The sequence below is a fragment of the Papio anubis genome, chromosome 2 (assembly GCF_008728515.1).
Source record: "Papio anubis isolate 15944 chromosome 2, Panubis1.0, whole genome shotgun sequence".
Lineage (NCBI taxonomy): Eukaryota > Metazoa > Chordata > Mammalia > Primates > Cercopithecidae > Papio > Papio anubis.
In genome coordinates this window covers 39690702-39714931 of record NC_044977.1, presented here as the reverse complement: position 1 = coordinate 39714931, position 24230 = coordinate 39690702, and the positions used below count along the sequence as shown (strand labels likewise).

Here is a 24230-nt window from a genome sequence, read left to right as displayed (position 1 = left end):
ATACAGGGAAATATTCCAAAATGCCAACAGTAGTTCGGTTAAGAAGAAAGTGCACGATTTTATTTTCTTTGTTCTACCTTTTCAAACTTTCATATTTTCTTTAATAATGATGTTATGTTTATGAGGAAAAGGAAAAATTCTTTTTGGTATAATCTAAGTATTCATCCCATATTACCCTCCTTATGGAGTTTCTGACAAATATAATGCTGAAATTGAGTCTATGAGATGCTATTTAACAGTCCCCATCCTCCATTATTATTATTATTATTATTATTATTATTATTTATCAAGATTGCCAATAGTCCTCCTTTATCTAAGGTTTCAGTTACACTTGGTCAACCTCTGTCTGAAATAGGTGATATAGTACAATAAGATATTTTGAGAGAGATACTACATTCACATTATTTTATTATAGATATTATAATTATTCTATTTTATTATTAGTTATTGTTAACCTCTTACTGTGCCTAATTTATAAAGTAAGCTTTTATTACTGGTATGTATGTGTAGAGAAAAACAGTGTATGTAGGGTTTAGTAGTACTTGCAGTCTCGGCATCCACATGAGGGTCTTGGGGACATATCCCCTGTAGATAAAAGGGAGGGGGCACTGTATTTAGTGTGTGTCAAATTCTGCATTTTCCCCCTGAATTATATCTCTCTAATGCAAGTATTAGCTAGAGTAGAATGTGAGAAATAGTTGATTATAATTAAAATGCAACCAACGAAAGAGCTGTGCTAAATATGTATGCTTTAAATCTTTGCCCTCTTGAATTCTTGGTGTTTCCGTATCTTATACTAATGCTTTTCAAACCTGAATCGTCTATGTAAAGCCCGTTTATTTAGATTTCCATTCCTGTACCATGTATAGAAAAATGACTCAGTTCTCCCATCTTTTTTGTCTATTAAAAGGACTCTGAACCTTTCATTCATCTGGCGTCTTTTGACATAATCTGGTTTTCACTTCATACACATGCGTTATGTAATAGGTGCACTTATGCTGGTTCCTCATTTGTGCACATGAGAGTGGGTGTTACTGGGATTGTAAACAAAAAAGTAAATTCAGATGCAGAAATTTTATTATTTTTCTCTGTCATCTAGATGATTGAGAATATGCTTGTGTTGATTTTTTAAAAATAGGTTATCATAAGAATTAAAATACAAAACTTAAAATTCCTAGAGGGAACTCAGACTCCTTTCCCTACCATTGTGATAGTGGACGACAACTTGAGAAATGCTCTTAGGGTAAGCAGCCATTTAAGTCATTTAAAGACCATATAGAATGTCCCCCAAAGAGAAGACCATTTTGCCCTTCGAGGGCAGGTAAACAGGAGTCTGGAAACAAGAACCACTTAACCTTTATTGCTGTCTTCTGTTAGTCCCATCTCCTGTGCTGCAATGTTGTGCAGCTATGTCCCCAAGATTGGGACTTGCTGTTCTTAAAAAAAAAAAGTAGACAGAAATAGAGATCAAAAGAGAAGATGTCTTTCGTGAAAACATTGAGGTAAGGCGATACAGATGTGTAGAAGAAATAGCAGAAAAATAACACTGAGGTGATCCCAGTGTGATGTATGGCAGAAATCTTGACAATTAAAAACTCCAGTAAGTTGCCCTGGGCTATTACATAATAGCAATAGCCAGTGCAACATAATTCTTTAATAAAGCACTTGTGGCTTAAGTAGGAAAGGAAATAGGTGCTAATATTTTGAAACAAGGATTATTATTGGAGGTGAGGGAATGAAGACCTATGCCTTGGTGTACACTGTACACTACAAAGAAGAAAAACACACGGAAAGAAAAGGAAGTGATGCAAAAGTAGATTGAGAATTAAGTAGAGACAGAGATTGGTTGGAAGAAGAGAAGAAATTTAAATTCTGCATTTAGTATGTGGAGGTGTGGTTAAATGGTGGGCTATTATATACAGAGTGAGAATCTAGTTTAAACACTGCTCCTAATGTTTATGCCTCAGCTTTTTTTATTTTGTAAGATAGCGAATATCTGCTGTGTCTTTTCTCAGGATTATTTTGAAAATACAGCCATAATATACATATAAAGGATTACTTTAGTTTTGAATAAATGTGAAGGATGTAGCACTCCAGTGTAGTTTTCTGATTTGTCTTCTGTGTCTCCACTGCCCTGACCTTAGTTTAGGTCACCATCATATCACAGAATTATTAAAAACAACCTCCTACCTCCTGATTTCCATCCTTCGGTTTCACATCACTTTAATCCATCCTCCTCATTTCTGTCAGAGTTGGCTTTTTTTAAAAGCACGTGTGATAGTGTCACTCCTATTTAAAATTCTTCTCTGATTCCTCATAACCTTTAGGAGAATTTAGTGTTATACACATATACTGACAAGAGTGATCCTATGTGCCAATTTATGCTTGTCCAGTGTAATTAATAATTATTTGCCTCTTCACTCTCAGGAAGGTCCCAGTTTGGGTGGCAGATTATTTAGTCACTCTGTTCTTGATCTTTTCTGCCTTTCTTTTCCAGAAAAATAGAGTATTTAGTATTTGTCCTATTCCTAACCATCCTTGAGGTATCTAGTTATTGAACCCAGTCTCTTTCCCAAGTTTTACAGCTTCCTGTATCCTTAAATGCATGTTGTTAGGCAATGAATTTAAAAGTTTAGTGTCTACTTAGGGTTGATTAGGAATTTTTTAATAAAGTTTTATCATAGTAGGTGTACGAGGTGCCTTCCCACCCACTTTCGAGTGCGTGATCCTTCTACCCTTTTGTTTAAATTTCTTTGTGACAAGCATTTCTCCTCTATCCTGGTAATAAATAATCCTGTGTGGTCAGTTAGGTAACACAGATGTCTGTTTTATTCTTTCAGAGTAATGAAAGATAAAGTAACAACTGGTTAGTAGAAGGAAGTAGATTGCAATCCCAAGGCCCCTGATCTCTTAACAGTTAGATTACTGCTATTTAATATGTTGGCTACATATTGGAGTGTTGTCCAGTTTGTAGATCACTTTGAAGGGACCATGCAGCCACGCTGGATTTTCTGGTTTAGTCAGATTGTCTCCTAGTTGTTCCCCAGAGAAGCCGCATTCATTTCTGCCTCTTGCTAGTGTCTCCCTTCCCTCTCTCTACTCCCCCTTCCACTGTCTTAGAATGTTCTTTTTTTCTTCTCTGCTTACCAAGTCTTAACCTTTCTTAAGATCTCAAATCTCACTTCTCCCATGAAATACTTTCTCATTATCTAAGTTCTTTATGATTATCCTACCACATAACTCCTACAGTACCTACCAAATTATACCATATATATTATAGCAATTCCTAATTTCTTTTTTATAATAATATTAATACCAATTACTTCAAAATATTTGTCGCCAAGTTGTTGGCATATATGGTAGTTTAATACTTAAGTGTCTGTAGCGTTTGTATGACCGTAGGTCATTTGGTAAGTCTCCCAGAAAGTGTTATTCACAAAAATTAATCCTTGCATACCTGATTTCCTAAAACACTGTCAACATGCTTCATAGTGAATCAATACTAGTATTTCTAAGTGGCTAACAGAGTAAGCAGAAAATTGAATTCTCAGGTCATTTCAGTTTTCAAAGAAATTATTTTAGACTGAAAAAGTTACTTATTCTCTATGCTTACAGCCAACCCAGAAAGCCCCACTATACTTATTTCTTTTTAAGACTTTGTCCATAATGTTACATTTTTTCCCCTGAACCATTCAATAGATTTTTCAGAACTTGGTAAACCTACCTGTTTTAACCGTTGTTCAGTATATTATTAAAATGCCTTCAGAGAGACCTAGAGGGCACAAAACAGAAATTGCTGCCAAAGTTTTCTTGCACATCCATTCTATCTTTCTTTTCTGGTCTCTCTGCATTACTCATTTCATTCACATGTGTTCCAGAAAGCATAAAACCATGTTGGGGATTTCTATTGACTCCTAAGGTTGCTACTTGTCTATTTTGTTCTATTGCTTATGGTAAATCAATTTTTATATTATTATTCAACCCCCCTCTGCCCTGAGCATTCTACCTAGACCATTCTCACTTGTCTCACAAATACATATAGTATGTTCTCTACTGAAATTTCTACCCATATCCTTATTGCTAGAATAGTCACTTCATCTCCCTTTCTAATACCATTTTCTTATGTTAGACCTCACTTTTTTATTTCTACTGGCTATATATTCTTATTTCTTTGCTGGAAATCCACATTAAAATCCAGCTTTTAGGGTGGCTAATCCACATGTGAAAGGAATAATGTGAAAAAGGAAGAATACTCAGTAAGACATAATTTTCAGATTGCTTGTGGGAGGCAAAGGATGAGGTTAGGGGTGGATTTGAAAAGAAGGCAAAATTCTATTTTTAATTTATCATTTGTTCTTTAAATCTTGTGTCTTCTATGTAACCAGTGCTGTGCTGGGTACCATAAAGCATGCAAAAGAAGTAAAATATATAGTCTTTGTCCTTGAAAAGCTGACAGTTGAAAAGCTCAGTTGAAGCAAGTATTGAATAATGTGAGATACCATATAACCATATACTTGATGCTGTGCTGTAAGTGTTCAGAGGTGTTCCACATGGCTGAAGGTGTTATAAGGCAGACCAGTGAGGATGGTAGAGGGAAAAAGGAACTCCCCTTAAAGATAATAGATGAGGTGGGATGTTGAAGGGAGGTTTAAGATTTGCTTAGGTGTAGAGAAGGTTAGGAATTGTTATAGCCTGGGTGAATATCTCTCAAGGTGGAGAGAGATGAATGGAAAGAAAATATTTCTATATTCTTAGGAGGGCCAGCCTGACTGTAATAACTGTTTTGTGAACATTGAAAGATTAAATTGGATAAGCAGATAAGCAAATCACACTCCTGTGTAGGCATGTAGTATTATTTCATCAGTGCATGATGTGAGGGAGGGAAATTTATGTTACATAGTTAAATGCTGATATCTACATGTATACAGCCAGTCATTTAACATCGTTAGTAGGTGCTTAGAAACTGCAACTTTAAGTGAAATGATGTACAATAGGTTCTCAAATAATGTTGCTTCATTCAACGTTGACGAGGGAAAACATTTGGTTTTATTATACCTTTCACTAAAAGTCACAGTTTTCAAGAACCTATCAATGACATTAAATGAAGACTTACTGTGTAACTTTTCTTACCTGTAGTAGAACTTGGGAAAACTAAATAAGGCTTTTAATTAGTACAGCTGAAATTCACTGGATGTTAGATCTGTCATGGCTAAGGAAAGGATTCTTTGTGTTTCTTATGCTCAGCGTTCTTTACCTGAGCTGGTATCTTAACGAAAAGGTTAGAAAAATACGCAGTAGGCCTGAGCCGAATTCAGTTTTGTGTATCCTACCCTGTTAGATGCTGATTTCATAGATAGCAATTTTACTTGGGAGGAGGGCTCTGAAAGTTGTTTTCAGTAGCCTCTGGTAATCATTTTTGATAGTACTTAAAGTGAATTGGATTAGCTTGTATGTCCGTGCATCATTAGATCAATGTAGCAAAGCATGTGAAAGACTGCCAGAGAATGTATGTTTTTTGTTTTTTGGGGGGGGTTTTTTGAGATGGAGTCTCACTCTTGCCCAGGCTGAAGTGCAGTGGCACAACCTCGGCTCACTGCAGCCTCCGCCTCTGAGGTTCAAGTGATTCTCCTGCCTCAGCCTCCCAAGTAACTGAGATTACAGGCACCGACCACCACGCCTGGCTAATTTTTGTATTTTTAGTAGAGATAGGGAGAATATTTTAAAAAATAGTATGGACTAATTTATTAAGTAATTATTGAATTCTGTGCGCCATATGAGCACTTAAGTAGACTTAATTTCTTCTCTTAGTGAACATAATTACCTATTCTACACTCCATGGCATTGTCTCACTTTTAATCCTGTGTTTAGGTTTACAAATTGCATATAATTTCAGATGATTAATAGATTACTTGAGAGTCAATATTGTGGTTGCTCTTTAGGAATATTCATGGTTTATTAGTTTTTAAAACTGGATGCTTATATTTTGTATATGACCAGGATATAGGATGAGTGTTGTACATTTATCATAATAAAAACTAGTGAGGAATAGCTATTTGGAACAGGCATGGCTCTTGTTCTGTGTTCTGTTAGATTAATTATCACTGCCAACAGCCATTTAAAATGGACATTTTTACATTGCTCTGATTGGCTGCATAATACAACAGAGTTGCTAAGAGCTGATGCTGTGAGATGCATCTTAACCATAGGTTTTGGTATGGTGTATGTGATTGCTTAAAAATGGCCTTTTTATAAAGTGCTTGAGATTCAGTCACAACACTTAGCTCCAGGTTGAAATTGGAAGGCCAAAGTCTATTCTAGGACATGTAGGGCAGAAATTGCCTCTGTCATTTTTTAGTTACCCAAATGCAAATTTATTTTGAATAATTCTTCATTTAAGGACTTCTTTGCATTTGTTCAATACTGCGGAAACTTTCTTTTTTAAAAAATGAATTTTTTCTGTTAGTTTCTTTTATGGACTAGTATTTGTGATGAGAGTTGATATTTGTTTTAATTTAAGAAAATGAGTTGCTGCATAGGTGAGGTAGTATTTGAATCACTTTAAAAGTTCATGTCAGTGTTTTGGTTCTTTTCAATATTTCCTTTCTCTTTTCTTTCTTTTTTCCTTTCTCTTTTTCTTTTCTTCTTCTTCTTCTTCTTCTTTTTTTTTTTCCTTTGTTTTATTTTGTTCTGTTTTATTGATTTACTTTTGGTTTTGTTTTTAAAGGGGTGTTTTGGGATCTCTGTGGCCTTGCTGCATACTTCGCTGGCCATATTTAGTCTGCGTACTAATTGTTAGTTGGCCCAGTAAGTCTTATTTTGTGCTCTCAGTTCTTTCAGTCTGGTTTTCTATTTTTGTCCACCTGGTTGTGTTTTAGTTCATGAGAGAATTTATTCTGATGGGCCAGATTTTAATCTGTGTACTAAATTTTAGTCTGCAGACTAAAAGTAATCCGCGGATTATTTATTTTTGAAAAATATTTAATTCCCCCACTGGAAACTATCCTAAAAGAATGTTAAATTCTCTTAGAATAGCCAGGGGAGTTCACAGATACTGGTGAGTTCTGCCATTTTTTGTTCTCAATACCTAGACATAATAGACCCTGCTACCTCCCTTGCATATTTGGCTCCGTTGTGCCTAGGTGTTGGTATACATTACTATGCCTGTCACCTGTAACTGTGACTGTCCCTTAGTTGTATTGTTAATTGTACATATTTTGTTTAGCTTTTGGTGGGTGAATTGGGCATATTTGCAGATGGAACTGTGTTTAATTTGTAGTGCTCAAAGATGTAGGGTTTATTTTTTCAGAGAGTTTTTCCAAAGAGGAAAAAATGTTCTCTATTTTTCCTAAGTAATGGGTGCAAGGGTATAAGCGGGCAAAGCCCACAATAGAAAAAGTAAGTTAATACCCGCACTCCTGAGGTGATATGTCAATTTCCTGATGAGTCCTAAGATAATGAGAATGTCAGCAAAGAAACATCTTTTAGCAGAGAAGTCAATCCAAAATGGAGAATAATCCGCGGTGGCCTGATCCTTCTTAGCTCACACAAATTAAAAGTATCTGGCTTGAAATCTATAGCATTATAACTTAAATATATTTACTACTTTCCTCTCATCACTAATAACTTAGCAAAAAAAAATGTTTATACTGTGTAACTGGAACACATTAATAGAGAAAAAAGTAGCATATTTGGAACTTGAAACTTTAAAAGCAAGCTAATATGCCCCCTCCCAGCCATGTCTGTGGATGATGAATCCAGGTCGTAGAAGACCACTTTACTTTGGGAACTTTACTTCTAGATTTCATTTTGATTTTAACTTTTTTTGGTTTTGTATTTTTTTAATAAACGCACTGGCATTGGAACATAATAAACTAAAATTAAAATGTTTCTTTACTGTGCCTCACCATTGCACAATCAAAAAAAATTTTTTTGCATACACTGTGGTGAAATAATTTTTAAAACTTGGACTTGCTACTGTGAAGACTGATGTTTAAAGTTTATAACTGTATAAACATTTTCTATGTCCCCCCCACACCATGGATTTCTTATAACATTGGATATATTTTTCCTTGCTGGACTATTCTCTTTTGGATTGACTTCCCCTGTTTGGATTATTTCACTGCATTATCATCTTTAGGATTCGTCAGGAACAGGACATTTCACCTCAGGAGTGCGGGTATGTACTTAATTTTTTTTTTTCCCCAAAATTTCAGGGCAGGTCTATAAAACTTGGGGGAAATCTTTTTTGAGAGGCTAAACAATTATTCATTCTTGAAATGTAATAGTAAACGATGTAAGTAGCTGTGATTTCTGTTTTTATTCACTGTATGGCATAGGTTTCGTTTATAGTATATTTAGATTGTCAGTCTCTTGGGTGATTCATTGACATCTAGGCTGAAGTTTAGGAATTGTGGGATTTTAAGATTATTATTTCTATTACAAGAATAAATATTGATGAAGATCCATGAAACCAAAGGTCTGAGTGTTAAGCAATTTCATTGAGTAAGGAAAGAAGTGACAGCGGAAGCTTCTTTAATTAAAAGACAAATTTCAGTTCTTGGTGGTTTCCTTTTCTTTAGAAGCAAAAATAATTCAGATGAGCTAGTTTCTAGTTTGCCCTGTAATTTTTAGAAGTTACATGCTAACTCACCCTGTATTATGGTCAGAAATCTGAACTGTGGGAGATACTGGGTTTTGACCCTACATAGTTTTCCACTTAACCTTTATTCACAGAGTACTGAACCAAGGCTTTTCTCATCAAGAATCTCTCAAGGGTTTAAAATAACAGTGTATACGTTTTGTAAAGGCAGGTTAAATCTTGATTTTAAAGTAGGCTCTTGGCATGTATTATTTTCTTTATTGTTTTTAACTCTTGAATTTCGTGAGTTACGATTCTCTGACAAATATACGCTAATAAATGTCTTAGTACCAATATGGATGATCACTTGTAGCCAGTAAAACACCAAAAGAGATGGGTGACTTAAAAAAAATAGCAGAAACAAGCTTGTAATACTGGTTTATTAACAGCTTTAACACAAAATCTTTGAAAATATAACATGAAATTTTTTTATTTAAAATAACTCAGTGCCCAGCCATCCTACATTTGAATGTTAGCAGGAGATACTTATTTCTACTTTTGGTGCTACTTTTAATTCCACTTATGTGCTGCCATATTGGTGCAAAAACATTTTGGATTAGCTGGCAAAATAAATCCTTATACTATCAAACAGAAGCAAACTTGCCTTCAGGGATAAAATATGCCAATGGTGTTTAATATTTTTACAAAAATTTTCTGAGTTTTCCCACTGATTATTTTCTTTTTACATTCTGTATATGTTTATAGACCTTGGGAGCAAGAGAGGGGACCAATAACAGTAGAAGAGCTGAACCTTTCAAATTTGACAGTAACTCTAAGGTTTCCTTGACTGAGGCAAATCAGAGTATTCAAAAGAATAGATGAGGCAGGTTTTGACCTTACAAAAAGGTTTCTTTTTAACATAACCAAGAAATTGACTGAGGCCTTTCTTTATGTTCTGAAATAATTTCCTAAGAGCCTGCTTTACCTAATTTCTCAATTTTCATGGAAAATGTCTTTTTCAATAATAAACTAAAAACAAATACAATCCTCTTTTCACTGTAGACAGTACTCATAAATAGTCTCTGGAAAGTCTAATGAGCTCTGTAGCTGTAACTAGTTCTAACCATCAGCATAAGTGAACAACCAGATGTTATATGAGCCATTCTTACTAGGAAACCTTAGCCTCCCAGGCTGCTCCATGCCCTGTCACAATCTGCATGGACTTTTCTCACTTGTGGGTCTGTTTGCCTCCATTTATAAGTGTCTACTTCTCTGTCCACCTCTGGTTGTATGTTCTTCCTGTCGAGGGATATATGTTTCATTTTTCTTTAGTTCCAAAGGCTTCTCGTCTGTTTATTTCTGTTCCTTACCTTTTTATTTTTATTCTGTAGGTGGCCATAATTTAGAATGAAGCATATTTTTATAGTTTTTGATGATTAGTTTTATTTAAGACACAAATTAGTAGAAAGCGATCTATTCCTTTAAGTAGATCAATTTAATTGAATTTTTCTTCAATATTGCCTTCAGCTCACTTTTTCTGTGTCTTAATCATTCTTAATGGATAATACATTTTTTTTTCTCCTTGATTAAAACCCTGGAATATTCATTCAAGTGGGGGAAATCTGGCCATATTCATGGTAACACCTACTTGAGGAAAAAAAAATATAGGACATTTAATCAAATTCAAGGTATTCAAGAATTTCTTCAAATAATAGTAGGCTCTGTTTATTGGAAATAATACCAAATCAGTAGCATTTATAGACCTAGAGTAAATAGCTCTTCTTTCTTTTCTTTTTGATTGCCAAATTTTTGAACAGTACTGCCCATCATTAACAATTGTTCTGCTAAAAAACAATGCAAAAGAGGCAATCTTTTATTTACTGCCATAGCAGTGAAAACTTTAAAATTTAAGAAATAATTTTCTAGTTGTACTTGCCTCCAGAACTCAGCCTTTCCCGTGTGCCTGTCATATTTTGTATGCATGTCTGATTGTTGTTACTTTATGATTAGCATATATAGATTTTTCTCCGAACATTTCTCATATAATTTTTAATTAGCAATTCACCCCTGTGAATCATATGCATTTAACTTTTTCCATTCTAGAAGGTCCTTTCCCAAATGCAACCATGTTTCTGTGCATGGTGGTAATTAAGTCATTGCTCACAGGGTATTTACTTAGTTTCTTAAAACATTAATTATTCTTTCCCTTTTTTTGTACTGCAGGTCTTCCGACCCCGAACTCCACCAGAGGCAATTGCACTGTGTAGCCGTCTGCTGGAGTATACACCAACTGCCCGACTAACACCACTGGAAGCTTGTGCACATTCATTTTTTGATGAATTACGGGACCCAAATGTCAAACTACCAAATGGGCGAGACACACCTGCACTCTTCAACTTCACCACTCAAGGTAAATCCAAACACTTTGCTCTTCACCAGTTCTAGGAAAGCTACACACTGGGTGTGAAATGACATTCTATTAATTAAAATCTGTGGGAGACAAAAATGGACATATTAAGTACTTAGGTAGGCGAAAAGAGCATCCTTTCTAACTTAATGGTCACTACTTACATGATTTTGAAGAAAAGAGTAGCACATAAAAGTTTTCCAATAGGCATAGCTTCTTTAATTTTTAGCAGAATATAATGTTGGCACAGGAGAAGTTACAGAGAGTTCAGTGAGTGAAGTTTATCACTAATTGGACTGATGTACAATTTAACCTTTAGGTTTGGATCTGAAACTTAAAATAGTAGCATTTCTTGCTTCCCTAGAGTTTGTATCAAGTTTTTTTAAACCTGGAATGAATTGGCTATATTTGTATAAATTCAATTGTCTTCCAAACAGGAAGAAAACTGGAGCCCTATAAACCCTTTCTAAGAACTTAAACAAACAATAGAGACAAGGAAATTTCCATCCCCTCTGAGATTTGGCACCATTGCTGCTGCAGAGAAAATACTGAAAGGAAAACTAACTTTGTGCATTGTGGTTTCTGGAAGACCTTGGGATAGTCACTATTTCTTCACTATTTCTGTGTTCAGTTTTCTTTTCTCCTTGATTAAGACCTAAGTGATTCATTCATTCAGTCACACTACCTCTGATGATGTGACTTTCTTCTTACACTGAGCATAAAAAATGTACAATTCATTACAAAAAAAACCACAGTTGATGTATTGATTAGTAAGCATACTCAGGCTAGAAAACAGAAAAGGGAGATGTTGAGCTTTCTGTGACAAAGAAATCTATTTCCTTTATTCATATATATCATATCTTTCTTTAAAAAAAAAAAATGAAGACTCTTTTATTTTGGTGTTTTAAAATATTATGTTTGCCCAGCACATTAGATATAAATATGATGTGGGTCTTGAACATTTATGTTTTTGAGGGTTTGGAGAATGCATTTATATTTGGATGTAATGTGTATAGATACAGTGTGTGGTCTCTGTGGTTATCAGAGTGTTTATGTGATTCTGAGTATCAGTGAAAAAGTGGACCCTGTAAACACAGTCATGTATTCCTTAGTGATGCAGATATGTTCTGAGAAATGTGTCATTCAGCAATTTTCGTCCTTGTGCAGACGTCACAGAGTGTGCTTATGCGTACTTATTATTGAAAGTGCTGTCATTTTGAGATATGGCCCCTTTTAAAAAAGTGTTAAAATGCTCTGTCTTAGCACCCATTCTGAAACTGAGCTGTAATCACAAAGTAGTACTTTCTCACGGTCTTTGTAAATCACTATTGTTACTGTTTTTGAACAGTGTTTCTATGTAAGATGTCCAGGGGAGAGGTTTTTGTTGTTGTTGTTATTGTTTTTGTTTTTTGTTTTTTTTGTTTGTTTTGTTTTGAGACGGAGTCTCACTCTGTCACTCAGGCTGGAGTGCAGTGGCATGATCTTGGCTCACTGCAACCTCCACCTCAAACAATTCTTGTGCCTCAGCCTCCTTAGTAGCTGGGATTACAGGCACCTGCCACCATGCCTGGCTAATTTTTGTATTTTCAGTAGAGACGGGGTTTCACCATGTTGGCCAGGCTGGTTTTAAACTCCTGACCTCAGGTGATCTGCCTGCCTTGGCCTCCCAGAGTGCTAGGATTACAGGTGTGAGCCACCGTGCCTAGCCTTGATGCCATTGTATTTGATATGATACTCTGTATTCTAATTTTGGAGCAGTGTTTCCAAATGGTGATCTTGTTTTCTGAGGCAGCTGTAACTGTGTACAGATGCAACTTTAAAGCACATGCTAGTTAGTAGTAATTAATGGATGACCAGAATAAAACTGGGTAATCCAAGAGGTTGAAGAAGGAGAATCAATCTTCCAGTTGGTTGTATAGCTAAAGGAAATCTAGAGATAGAAACATTGTGGGGGGTCTGGTTGAAGGGTGAGGGATATTAGTGAGGTTCTTCTAAAGGCAGCATAAAGCCCTCCTCCATCCTCATAACAAATTGTCAGTGACATCTGCAGCACTACTTCCCCTAAATAAAATAAAGATCTACATATAGTAGGTGCTCAATGAATGTATGAGTGCCATGTACCACTTTAAATAAACATAATATTCATTAATTCATACAACCAGTATTTTTTGGGCATTTCTAATATTCCCTCTGGTTGTCATTACTATTGTTTTAATTTCTAAAGTAAACCTGCTATATATACGGAACTATAAAGATTAAACACTTGAGTAAAATATTTTATTAAGGTAAAGCTTACAATAAAGCTAACTGCAATTTGATGTTTGTTACTGTACCATGGAGTAATTAGCCATAAACAGTAATTAGCATTACTTTCATATAATCACAATATTTCCATATTCAGATAGAGGAAGGAGAGAGATGAACAGATATGAGACGGACAACTTTGAGATCTTTCTGATTGCCTAAACCCATAACTCAGAAGAACATCAGACCTCTCTCATTTTTCCAGCACTGAAGCTTCAGTGTTCCAGGACCCCACGACTGACAATATTATCTGCTTTCAGATGTTGGAAATTGGAAGAAACCTTTGGCACACCCCCTTCTTTCCATTTCTTCCTGTCATTAGAATTTCAAATTCAACCATAGCTGAATCAGACCTTAGGAAGCAGATAGAATCAGGAAAGCCCAGTAAGGATCAGTATTTTCTTGTTAACTAATTTGTTGCCTATTCCAAGGCTGGAATATATTAGGAAATCAATTGTTTTGTATGTTTAAAGGTGAGTCTTCCCCAAACTCTGTCACACACATCCCCAATCTCAGTTTTTTACCTAATTTGTATGAAATTTTACCAATTGAAGTTATTTAGTAAATATTGTCCTCCTAAGAGTATAGGATAGGATGGAGGTGGTAAAGATATTATCCGTTTACTTTAGTATGAGCTAATGTGAACATTCTATTCCTCTACCACTTGGCAGGATTATGTGAGAGAATGGTAGCTTTGTGGGGAGATAAGTAAGAGTGGCAGCATGTTGGCTAGGCCAGAAGAAGCAGTGATTTAATAACTCTGGGGAACTGTTAATTGAGATTTGAAATGGGATATTTGGGGCAGCCGTTGAGCAATATGCAGACTCAGACAGACTGAATATTTTGAGGCGGGGAGTAAGAGTATCTGGACATGAAAAAAGCAGGTGATGAGATAGAAAGGGTGTTCCAGAAAGCAAGTAAATAAAAGAACAGTAAAAGGGAGACTAAGGTATAAAAAACAAAGGAAAATAAGGAAAGCGTTAGAAAATATTTTTTGAAAGAGTATAAGAATGTGTTACAGAATAGGAATTGATGAAAACATGGAATTGAAAATGAGTAGGCGATGAGCAGCAAAAGCAAGTGTTCTAGAATCCTAGTTCATCAAAGATTTATATTTCTTTCATTTGAAAGCAGTAGGCTACTTATTTATAAAATGTATTGTAATTAATTATGATAACTAGCAGATTCCATATTTGTAACAATGGTTTTTAAACTTATTTTCCCATTATACAATAGCGATAGACATAAATAGGGTCAGCTCATCTATTTATCTGCCCATGTCCTAGCCCTTTTATTCTAAGTTGCCTTATCCTCAGACACATCTGAAGTGAATATAGTATTTCAACTACCTGAGATTAATTAGAGACATGCATTGTTTTATTGGGCTTCAATGCATTTCACAGGTAATGCTTTTTTTTTTTTTAAACAAATAAAAGGTTCGTGTCAACTCTGTGTTGATTGAGCCTGTTTTTCCAACAACCTATGCTTATTTTGTGTGTCTATGCCACATTTGGTAATTCTTGCAATATTTAGAGCTTTTTCATTGTTATTACATCCATTATGGTGGTCTGTGATCGTAATTTTTTTGATGTTACTATTGTGATTGTTTTGGAAGTTTGTATTGAACTTAATTGATCAATGTGTGTGTTTCAGCTGCTCCACCCATCAGCCAATCCCCATCTCTCTCCCTCTCCTTGGATCTCCCTATTCCCTGAAGCACAACAATATTGAAATTAGGCTATTTAATAACCCTACAAGGGCCTCCAAGTGTTCAAGTGAAAGGCAGAGTCACACAGACTCTCACTTTAAATCAAAAGCTAGAATGATTAAGCTTAGTGAGGAAAGTATGTCAACAGCTGAGATAGGTCAAAAGCCAGGCCCATTGTGTTAAACAGTTAGCCAAGTTGTGAATGCAAAGAAAAGTTGTCAAAGGAAATTTAAAGTGCTACTCCAGTGAACACACAAAGAAATAAATAGAGATCAAAACAGCCACAATATTTTCTTAAGGCAGAGCCTAATCAAAAGCAAGGCCCTAATGTTACTCAATTCTGTAAGGGCTGAGAGAGGTGAGGAAGCTACAGAGGAAAAGTTTGTAGCTAGCAGAGGTTGGTTCATGAGGCGTAAGGAAGGAAGCCATTTCCATACCATACAAGTGCAAGGTGAAGCAGCAAGTGCTGATATAGAAGCTGCAGCAAATTATCCAGAAGACTTCTAGTTAAGAGCATTGATTAACATAGCTACACTAGCCAACAGATATTCAGTGGAGACAGAACAGCCTTCTATTGGAAGAAGATGCCATCAACAATCTTCCTAGCTAGAGAGGAAAAGTCAGTGGCCTGGCTTCAAAGCTTCAAAGGATAGGTTAACTCACTTGTTGTGGGCTAATACAGCTGGTGATTTTAAGTGGAAGCCAGTGCTTCTTTACCATTCCAAAAATCCTAGGGCCCTTAAGAATTATGCTAAATCTACTCTGCTTGTGCTCTATAAATGGAACAAAAAAGCCTGCATGATAGCACATCTGTTTACAGCATGGTTTACTGAATATTTGAAGCCCACTGTTGAGACCTACTGCTCAGGAAAAAAAGATTCTTTCAAAATATTACTACTTAGTGACAATGTATCTAGTCATCCAAGAGCTCTGATGGAGATGTACAAGGAGATGAATGTTGTTTTTATGCCTACTGACACAGCATCCATTCTGCAGCCCATGGATCAAGGAATAATTTCTACTTTTATGTCCTGTTATTTAAGAAATGCATTTCATAAGGCTGTAACTGCCATTAGATAGTGATTCCTTTGATGGATCTGGGAAAAGTAAACTGAAAACCTTCTGGAAAGGATTCACCGTTCTAGATGTCATTAGGAATGTTTGTGATTTGTGAAAGAGGTCCAAATATCAATATTAACAGGATTTTAGAAGAAGTTAATCTCAAGTCTCATGGATAACTTTGAGGGGCTCAAGACTTCATTGGAGGAAGTCACTGCAGATGTGGTGGAAATAGTAAGAGAATTAGCATTAAAAGTGAAGCCTGAAAAGTGACTGATTTGCTGCAGTCTTTATGATAAAACATGAATGAATGAGGAGTTACTTCATATGGATGAGCAAAAAAAGTGGTTTCTTTAGAAGGAATCTCCTTCTGGTGAAGCTGCTATGTTGAAATGACCACAAAGGATTTAGAATATTCCATAATCTTAGTTGAAAACGGTGATAGGGTTTGAGAGGGTTGACTCCAATTTTGAAAGAAGTTCTACCAGGGTAAAATGCTATCAGCCTTAAATGCTACAGAGAAATCTTTTGTGAAAGGAAGAGTCAGTCAATATGACAAACTTCATGGTTGTTTTGTTTTGAGAAATTGCCACAGCCACCCTCACCTTCAGCAACCAACATCCTGGTCAGTCAGCAGCCATTGACATCAAGGTATAAGACCCTCCACCCACAAAAGATGACTTGCAGAAGGCTCAGGTGATCTTTAGGATTTTTTAGCTTAAAGTATTTTTAAATTAAGGTATATATGTTTTTTTTGTTTGTTTTTTTTTTTTTTTTTAGATGTAATGCTTATTGCCCACTTAATAGACTATAATGTAGGGTAAACTCATCACTTATATGCAGTGGAAAACCAAAACATTTGCATGACTCACTTTATTGTAGTGGTCTAAAACCGAACCTTTAGTATCTCCGAGGTATTCCTATATCTTCCAAGGTTATTCTCAAATTACTATGAACTCTGAGGTGAGTATTAATGGTTTTTAGACTTACTATTTACAACAGCCATGATAAATTTACTTGGAATAGGAACTCTTGATGTATGTAGGACACATCAATAGAATTGATGTCAGAATTATTCTTCAGTACTTTCTAAGTAATCTAGAAGAGTAAAATATCTGTGTAATCAGTTATACTCTTCTGGGCAATGAAATGCTAGGTATAGTACTGGAGACACACCACAGGGAGAACTTGAGAAAATTTATGAGTGGACTAAAAGGGGGCAGGTAGGATTTAGTTCAGGTAACTACAGCAGTAATGACAAATAATGAGTGACTGTATTCAAGATTTTAGGCTCTAAATTATGTATTTTATATAAGAATTTTTATTGTTTTCCCTGAGATTATTTGGTCCACCCTGCTACTTTGGACATACTCTACTGGGGAAAATGTGGCATGGTACAGGAACAATCAATCAAAAACTAGTATCTTCAATGAAAGTTCTGTGTGTAGTTTGGACACATATACTTCCAGAAGACCAGAACACTGGTGGTATATGATATATAAACAAGACAATAAAGAAATGCAACATTGCAGGAGCAAAGAGTAAGTCAGACCTAAAGCCTAGTTCCCTGTAACTACATAGTTGTAGACCGTGGTCAACACACTATCCCTACCTGAGTTTCCCCATTTAAATAAGTGAGATCGTTGGATTTAAGGATATTCAAGGACATGTGCATCTTCAAAATTTTAATTATAAAAATGAATTGACTCCAGAAAGATAAAGAAAAAATGACGAAGCCAAACATGTAGACCACGATTGGATTAAGATACAAAATCATGACATAAATATAGAAAAATCTAGACTGGTTCCCCCAGAATCAAAATATTAGCAGTATTATTATTATTATTATTATTATTATACGTTAAGTTCTAGGGTACATGTGCACAACGTGTAGGTTTGTTACATATGTATACATGTACTATGTTGGTGTGCTGCACCCATTAACTCATCATTTACATTAGGTATTTCTCCTGCTATCCCTCCCTGCTCCCCCGACCCCACAACAGGCCCCAGTGTGTGATGTTCCTCACCCTGTGTCCAGGTGTTCTCATTGTTCAGTTCCCACCTGAGTGAGAACATGTGGTGTTTGGTTTTCTGTCCTTGCAATAGTTTGCTCAGAATGATAGTTTCCAGCTTCATCCATGTTCCTACAGAGGACATGAACTCATCCTTTCTTATGGCTGCATAGTATTCCATGGTGTATATGTGCCACATTGTCTTAATCCAGTCTATCATTGATGGACATTCGGGTTAGTTCCAAGTCTTTGCTATCGTAAATAGTGCCGCAATAAACATACGTGTGCATGTGTCTTTATAGCAGCATGATTTAAAATTCTTTGGGTATATACCCAGTAATGGGATGGCTGGGTCAAATGGTATTTCTAGTTCTAGATCCTTGAGGAATCGCCACACTGTCTTCCACAATGGTTGAACTAGTTTACAGTCCCACCAATAGTGTAAAAGTGTTCCTATTTCTCCACATCCTCTCCAGCACCTGTTGTTTCCTGACTTTTTAATGATCACCATTCTAACTGGTGTGAGATGGTATCTCATTGTGGTTTTGATTTACATTTCTCTGAAGGCAAGTGATGATGAGCATTTTTTCATGTTTCTGTTGGCTGCATAAATGTCTTCCTTATAACTACTGGGTACATAACGAAATGAAGGCAGAAATTGAAACCAATGAGAACAAAGACACAACATACCAGAATCTCTGGGACACATTTAAAGCAGTGTGTAGAGGGAAATTTATAGCACTAAATGCCCACAAGAGAAAGCGGGAAAGATCTAAAATTGACACCCTAACATCACAATTAAAAGAACTAGAGAAGCAAGAGCAAACACATTCAAAAGCTAGCAGAAGGCAAGAAATAACTAAGATCAGAGCAGAACTGAAGGAGATACAGATACAAAAAAACCCGTAAAAAAATCAATGAATCCAGGAGCTGGTTTTTTGAAAAGATGAAAACAAAATTGATAGACTGTTAGCAAGACTAATAAAGAAGAAAAAAGAGAATAATCAAATAGGTGCAATAAAAAAATGATACAAGGGGGTATCACCACCGATCCCACAGAAATACAGACTACCATCGTAGAATACTATAAACACCTCTACGCAAATAAACTAGAAAATCTAGAAGAAATGGATAAATTCCAGTCCTTCCAAGACTAAACCAGTAAGAAGGTGAATCCCTGAATAGACCAATAACAGGCTGTGAAATTGAGGCAATAATTAATAGTCTACCAACCAAAAAAAGTCCAGGACCAGACAGATTCACAGCCGAATTGTGCCAGAGGTATAAAGAGGAGCTGGTACCATTCCCTCTGAAACTATTCCAATCAATAGAAAAAGAGGGAATCTTCCCTAACTCATGAGGTCAGCATCATCCTGATACCAAAACCTGGCAGAGACATGACCAAAAAGGAGAATTTTAGACCAATATCCCTGATGAACATCGACGCAAAAATCCTCAATGAAATACTGGCAAACCGAATCCAGCAGCACTTCAAAAAGCTTATCCACCACGATCAAGTGGGCTTCATATGCAAGGCTGGTTCAACATACGCAAATCAATAAACGTAATCTATCATATAAACAGAACCAAAGACAAAAACCACATGATTATCTCAGTAGATGCAGAAAAGGCCTTTGACAAAATTTAACAGCTCTTCGTACTAAAAACTCTCAATAAACTAGGTATTAATGGGACGTATCTCAAAATAATAAGAGCTATTTATGACAAACCCACAGCCAATATCATACCAAATGGGAAAAAACTGGAAGCATTGCCTTTAAAAACTGGCACAAGACAGAGATGCCCTCTCTCACCAGTCCTATTCAGCATAGTGTTGGAAGTTCTGGCCAGGGCAATCAGGCAGGAGAAAGAAGGAAAGGGTATTCAATTAGGAAAAGAGAAAGTCAAATTGTCCCTATTTGCAGATGACATGATTGTATATTGAGAAAACCCCATCGTCTCAGCCCAAAATCTCCTTAAGCTGATAAGCAATTTCAGCAGTCTCAGTATACAAAAATCAATGTGCAAAAATCAGAGGCATTCCTCTACACCAGTAACAGTCAGAGAGCCAAATCATGTGTGAATTCCCATTCACAATTGCTACAAAGAGAATAAAATACCTAGGAATACAACTTACAAGGGATGTGAAGGACCTCTTCAAGGAGAACTGCAAACCACTGCTCAGTGAAATAAAAGAGGACACAAACAAATGGAAGAACATACCATGCTCATGGATAGGAAGAATCAATATTGTGAAAATGGCCATACTGCCCAAGGTAATTTATAGGTTCAGTGCCATCCCCATCAAGCTACCAATGACTTTCTTCACAGAATTGGAAAAAACTACTGTAAAGTTCATATGGAACCAAAAAGCACCCTGCATTGCGAAGACAATCCTAAGCCAAAAGAACAAAGTTGGAGGCATCACGCTACCTGACTTCAAACTATACTACAAGGCTACAGTAACCAAAACAGCATGGTACTGGTACCAAAACAGAGATATAGACCAATGGAACAGAACAGAGCCCTCAGAAATAATACCACATCTCTACAGCCATCTGATCTTTGACAAACCTGATAAAAACAAGAAATGGGGAAAGGATTCCCTATTTAATAAATGGTGCTGGGAAAACTGGATAGCCATAAGTAGAAAGCTGAAACTGGATCCCTTCCTTACGCCTTATACAAAAATTAATTCAAGATGGATTAAAGACTTAAATGTTAGACCTAAAACTATAAAAACCCTAGAAGAAAACCTAGGCAATACCATTCAGGACGTAGGCATGGGCAAAGACTTCATGACTAAAACACCAAAAGCAGTGGCAACAAAAGCCGAAATTGACAAATGGGATCTAATTAAACTAAAGAGCTTCTGCACAGCAGAAGAAACTATCATCAGAGTGAACAGGCAACATACAGAATAGGAGAAAATGTTTACAATCTACCCATCTGACAAAGGGCTAATATCCAGAATCTACAATGAACTTAAACAAATTTACAAGAAAAAATCAAACGACCCCATCAAAAAGTGGGCAAAGAGCAGTATTATTTTTAAATGCTCAATAAGTTTATTTTTAAAATTGGATTTGAGAAACTTGGTAATGCCTCATTTATTGCTTTTCATTAAGAATAGAGTTCTGGGACGGGTGCAGTGGCTTACGCCTCTAATCCCAGCAGTTTGGGAGACCAGGGTGAACAGATCACATGAGGTAAAGAGTTCGAGACCAGCCTGACCAACATGATAAAACCCCGCCTCTACTAAAAATACAAAAATTAGCCAGATATGGTGGTGGGTGCCTGTAATCCCAGCTACTCAGGAGGCTGAGGCAGGAGAATCGCGTGAACCCAGGAGGCAGAGGTTGCAGTGAACCAAGATGGCGCCACTGCACTCCAGCCTGGGTGACAGAGTGAGACTCTGTCTTAAAACAAACAAACAAAAAAAAGAATAGAGTTCTGCCTGTAATCCCAGCACTTTGGGAGGCCGAGGCGGGCGGATCACAAGGTCGGGAGATCGGGACCACAGTGAAACCCCGTCTCTACTAAAAATACAAAAAATTAGCTGGGCGCGGTGGCAGGCGCCTGTAGTCCCAGCTACTTGGGAGGCTGAGGCAGGAGAATGGCAGGAACCCGGGAGGCGGAGCTTGCAGTGAGCCAAGATCGCGCCACTGCACTCCAGCCAGGGGGACAGAGTGAGACTCCGTCTCAAAAAAAAAAAAAAAGAATAGAGTTCTGAATATAAGATTTTCAAGTAAATCACTAGAACTTTAAAAATATTAACACTTCGCTAGATAACTTCTAAAAACACCTGTACTATAGTGTAGTTCAATAAAAGCATTCAGACATTTTTTGGTGAGTAGTATAAATTGGAAAGTTCCCAGTCAAAGTCGTCATGGCTTTCAGCAAGTATCATATCATGTAGTCCTCACATGAAACATCATCAGTATTACCAAAACAGTATGAGTAAGCCTTGTAATTTGCTTACTGTTTGTCTGATTTTCTAGTTAGTTTAGCATTAGGAACATGGTCAGGAATTTCCTGGGCACTTTGGAATTGTTACCAAGGAGAGAAGCAGTTATGATGTGGTTTATTTATTCATCTACAAGGAAATATATACAAGTAAGCAAGCACCATTAGAATTCAGAAATGTGTGAGATCAAGGGACATCATCCTAGCATTTGAATTATTGCCCAAAAAATACACAAATGTAATGGGGATACTCTATTATTAAGTCATTTAAACCTCTTTGTGAATAGAGAGAAATAGCACTTTTAATTATATGGACAACCACTGACATTTATTATATGTAATAAGAGGCCTGGTACACACATGAGGAGGTCAGACTTCTTGTAGAAAAAAAAGAATGTTTGCTTATTTTAGTGACTCCTTTTTGGAGATCTGCAGGGTGAGCTCCCTCAAAGCTAATAAAGGAGGAAGATTCCCTTTTATCTAATGACTGCTAGGTATTTTGTTACATCACTGTAAGAGGAGATCTACTCAGTAGAGGGGTTGATTTCTTCCCTCAGGTTCACACATTGATTGCTGCTCTCAAATTTGTCCTCAGCTTTCACACTGCAGTTTGTACTATCACGTTACCACTACCACCTACCTGCCCCCTCAGAAAACTAGGAAAGTTCTTACCTGTCCCATTTTATCAATGAATTTGGGGGTCTTGTACTTGGAAGAATAGAAACTTACAAGGAAAATTTCAGGTTTTACCAACTAGATGTAGGTTTCACTTTTCCATTGGAAAAGATTGCTTTATTAGGCATATTTGAGTTTATTCAGTTTGTCTTTTCATGGGAATTTTTCTTCTGTGGTTTTCAGTATAAAACAATGCAGCAAAATTTAGTTAAATGGGTTTTATTAACTTTTTGGTTGATTCATACCTATTTTTAAACTCATTTTGCTTTGGTTTAAATTGTGCATTAAAATGTTTAATTATGGAACATGTAATGATTGATGCACCATCAAAACATTTGTAGTTTTCCCTAATAAACTGTGTGGCTTTTTGATGAATAGTTTTCATGACATCTTCAGTTGACTGAAGAAATTTTTATCACATTAATTTTTCTAAAGTTTTCTGGAATTTCTTGCCATTTTGTTTTAAACCATGTGTTTAAGGTAACACAGTCTATCTTTTATCCTTCCTATTTTTCATTTTTCTCTCAGTTTTCCAGAGCTGTCCCACTTCATTATGGACTTTTTTGGTCCCTTAATTACCCCCCTACTCTCAAGCTTAGCACACATGTCTAGTAAATAAATATTACCTTACATTTCAATTTCAATCTCTTCTACACTCCTCTGCCTTCAAGAATACATATACTGTGTCTGATCCTGACAGGTGCTGTTGCTTTGCTGTTTCTATCCTCCAAAATGCCACCATTTTTTCTATTCTTTCACTGCAGTTTATATTCACCCTCACTGATTCCATTTCCTTATCATTCATTGCCATGGGTAGACAAGTGATTCGAAGTAGGTAGTAATGGTTGGGATTGAAAAATAAACCATTTTGAACCGGTTGAGATAGCCCTTAGAAGTGCCCATAGTCTGTCCTCATAAAAAGTGTGGACTTAGAGTGGCAAGAATAGGACTATAGCAAGAGTGCAAGGAGGCTTACGTTATAAGTAACAGTTAACAACTTCTTTGAAGTAGAGAAGACTGAACAGATGAAAGCAATGGATCTTAAAGAGTGTCTGTAATTAAGGAAAAGAAGAAGAACAATGGGGTGTAAAAGTTGGAACTATGTAGAAGTAGTAGTGACTGTTCATTTTAGAATTCTTAACTTCTAGGATGTTTGCTTGAAAAAGGTTTACAAAGTACCCCCCTTCACATCTTGGACCCCGCCCTCACCCACACTCTGTGTCTTCAGGTGTGGCAAAGCCTCCAAGATCCCAGATCTTTTCCATTTCTTGTCTTCTTAATTTCTTCAGTTCTTTCCCCCTTACCCTTCATTAGTTACCCCTCTCTCCTTATCTAAGGCCAAAATGACAGTCTATTTACATACATACATCTATAGATTTACATCTATAAAACTATTTACGTAGTATTTACTTTGTATTAGGTATTATAAGTAATCTAGAGATGATTTAAAGTATATGAGAGGCTCAAGCATGAGAATCACATGAACCCAGGAGGCAGAGGTTGCAGTGAGCCGAGATC

General features: G+C 36.3%; 1 protein-coding gene across 12 annotated transcripts in view; it reads left to right on the top strand.

The window, feature by feature from the left end:
* GSK3B (glycogen synthase kinase 3 beta) overlaps positions 1–24230 on the top strand; it is a 262572-nt gene that overhangs the window by 209475 nt on the left and 28867 nt on the right. For 6 of the 12 annotated variants that reach the window (XR_004181670.1, XR_004181667.1, XM_021933109.2 and 3 more), the window contains 2 exons: positions 8138–8176; positions 10802–10988. Coding sequence is in view for 8 of the 12 variants with exons in the window: in XM_021933109.2 (XP_021788801.1) it covers positions 8138–8176; positions 10802–10988 (226 nt within the window). In the remaining 4 variants the exon portion in view is untranslated. The remainder of the gene's footprint in view (positions 1–8137; positions 8177–10801; positions 10989–24230) is intronic. The other 6 variants (XR_004181673.1, XR_004181669.1, XM_031662257.1 and 3 more) reach the window with 1 other exon arrangement.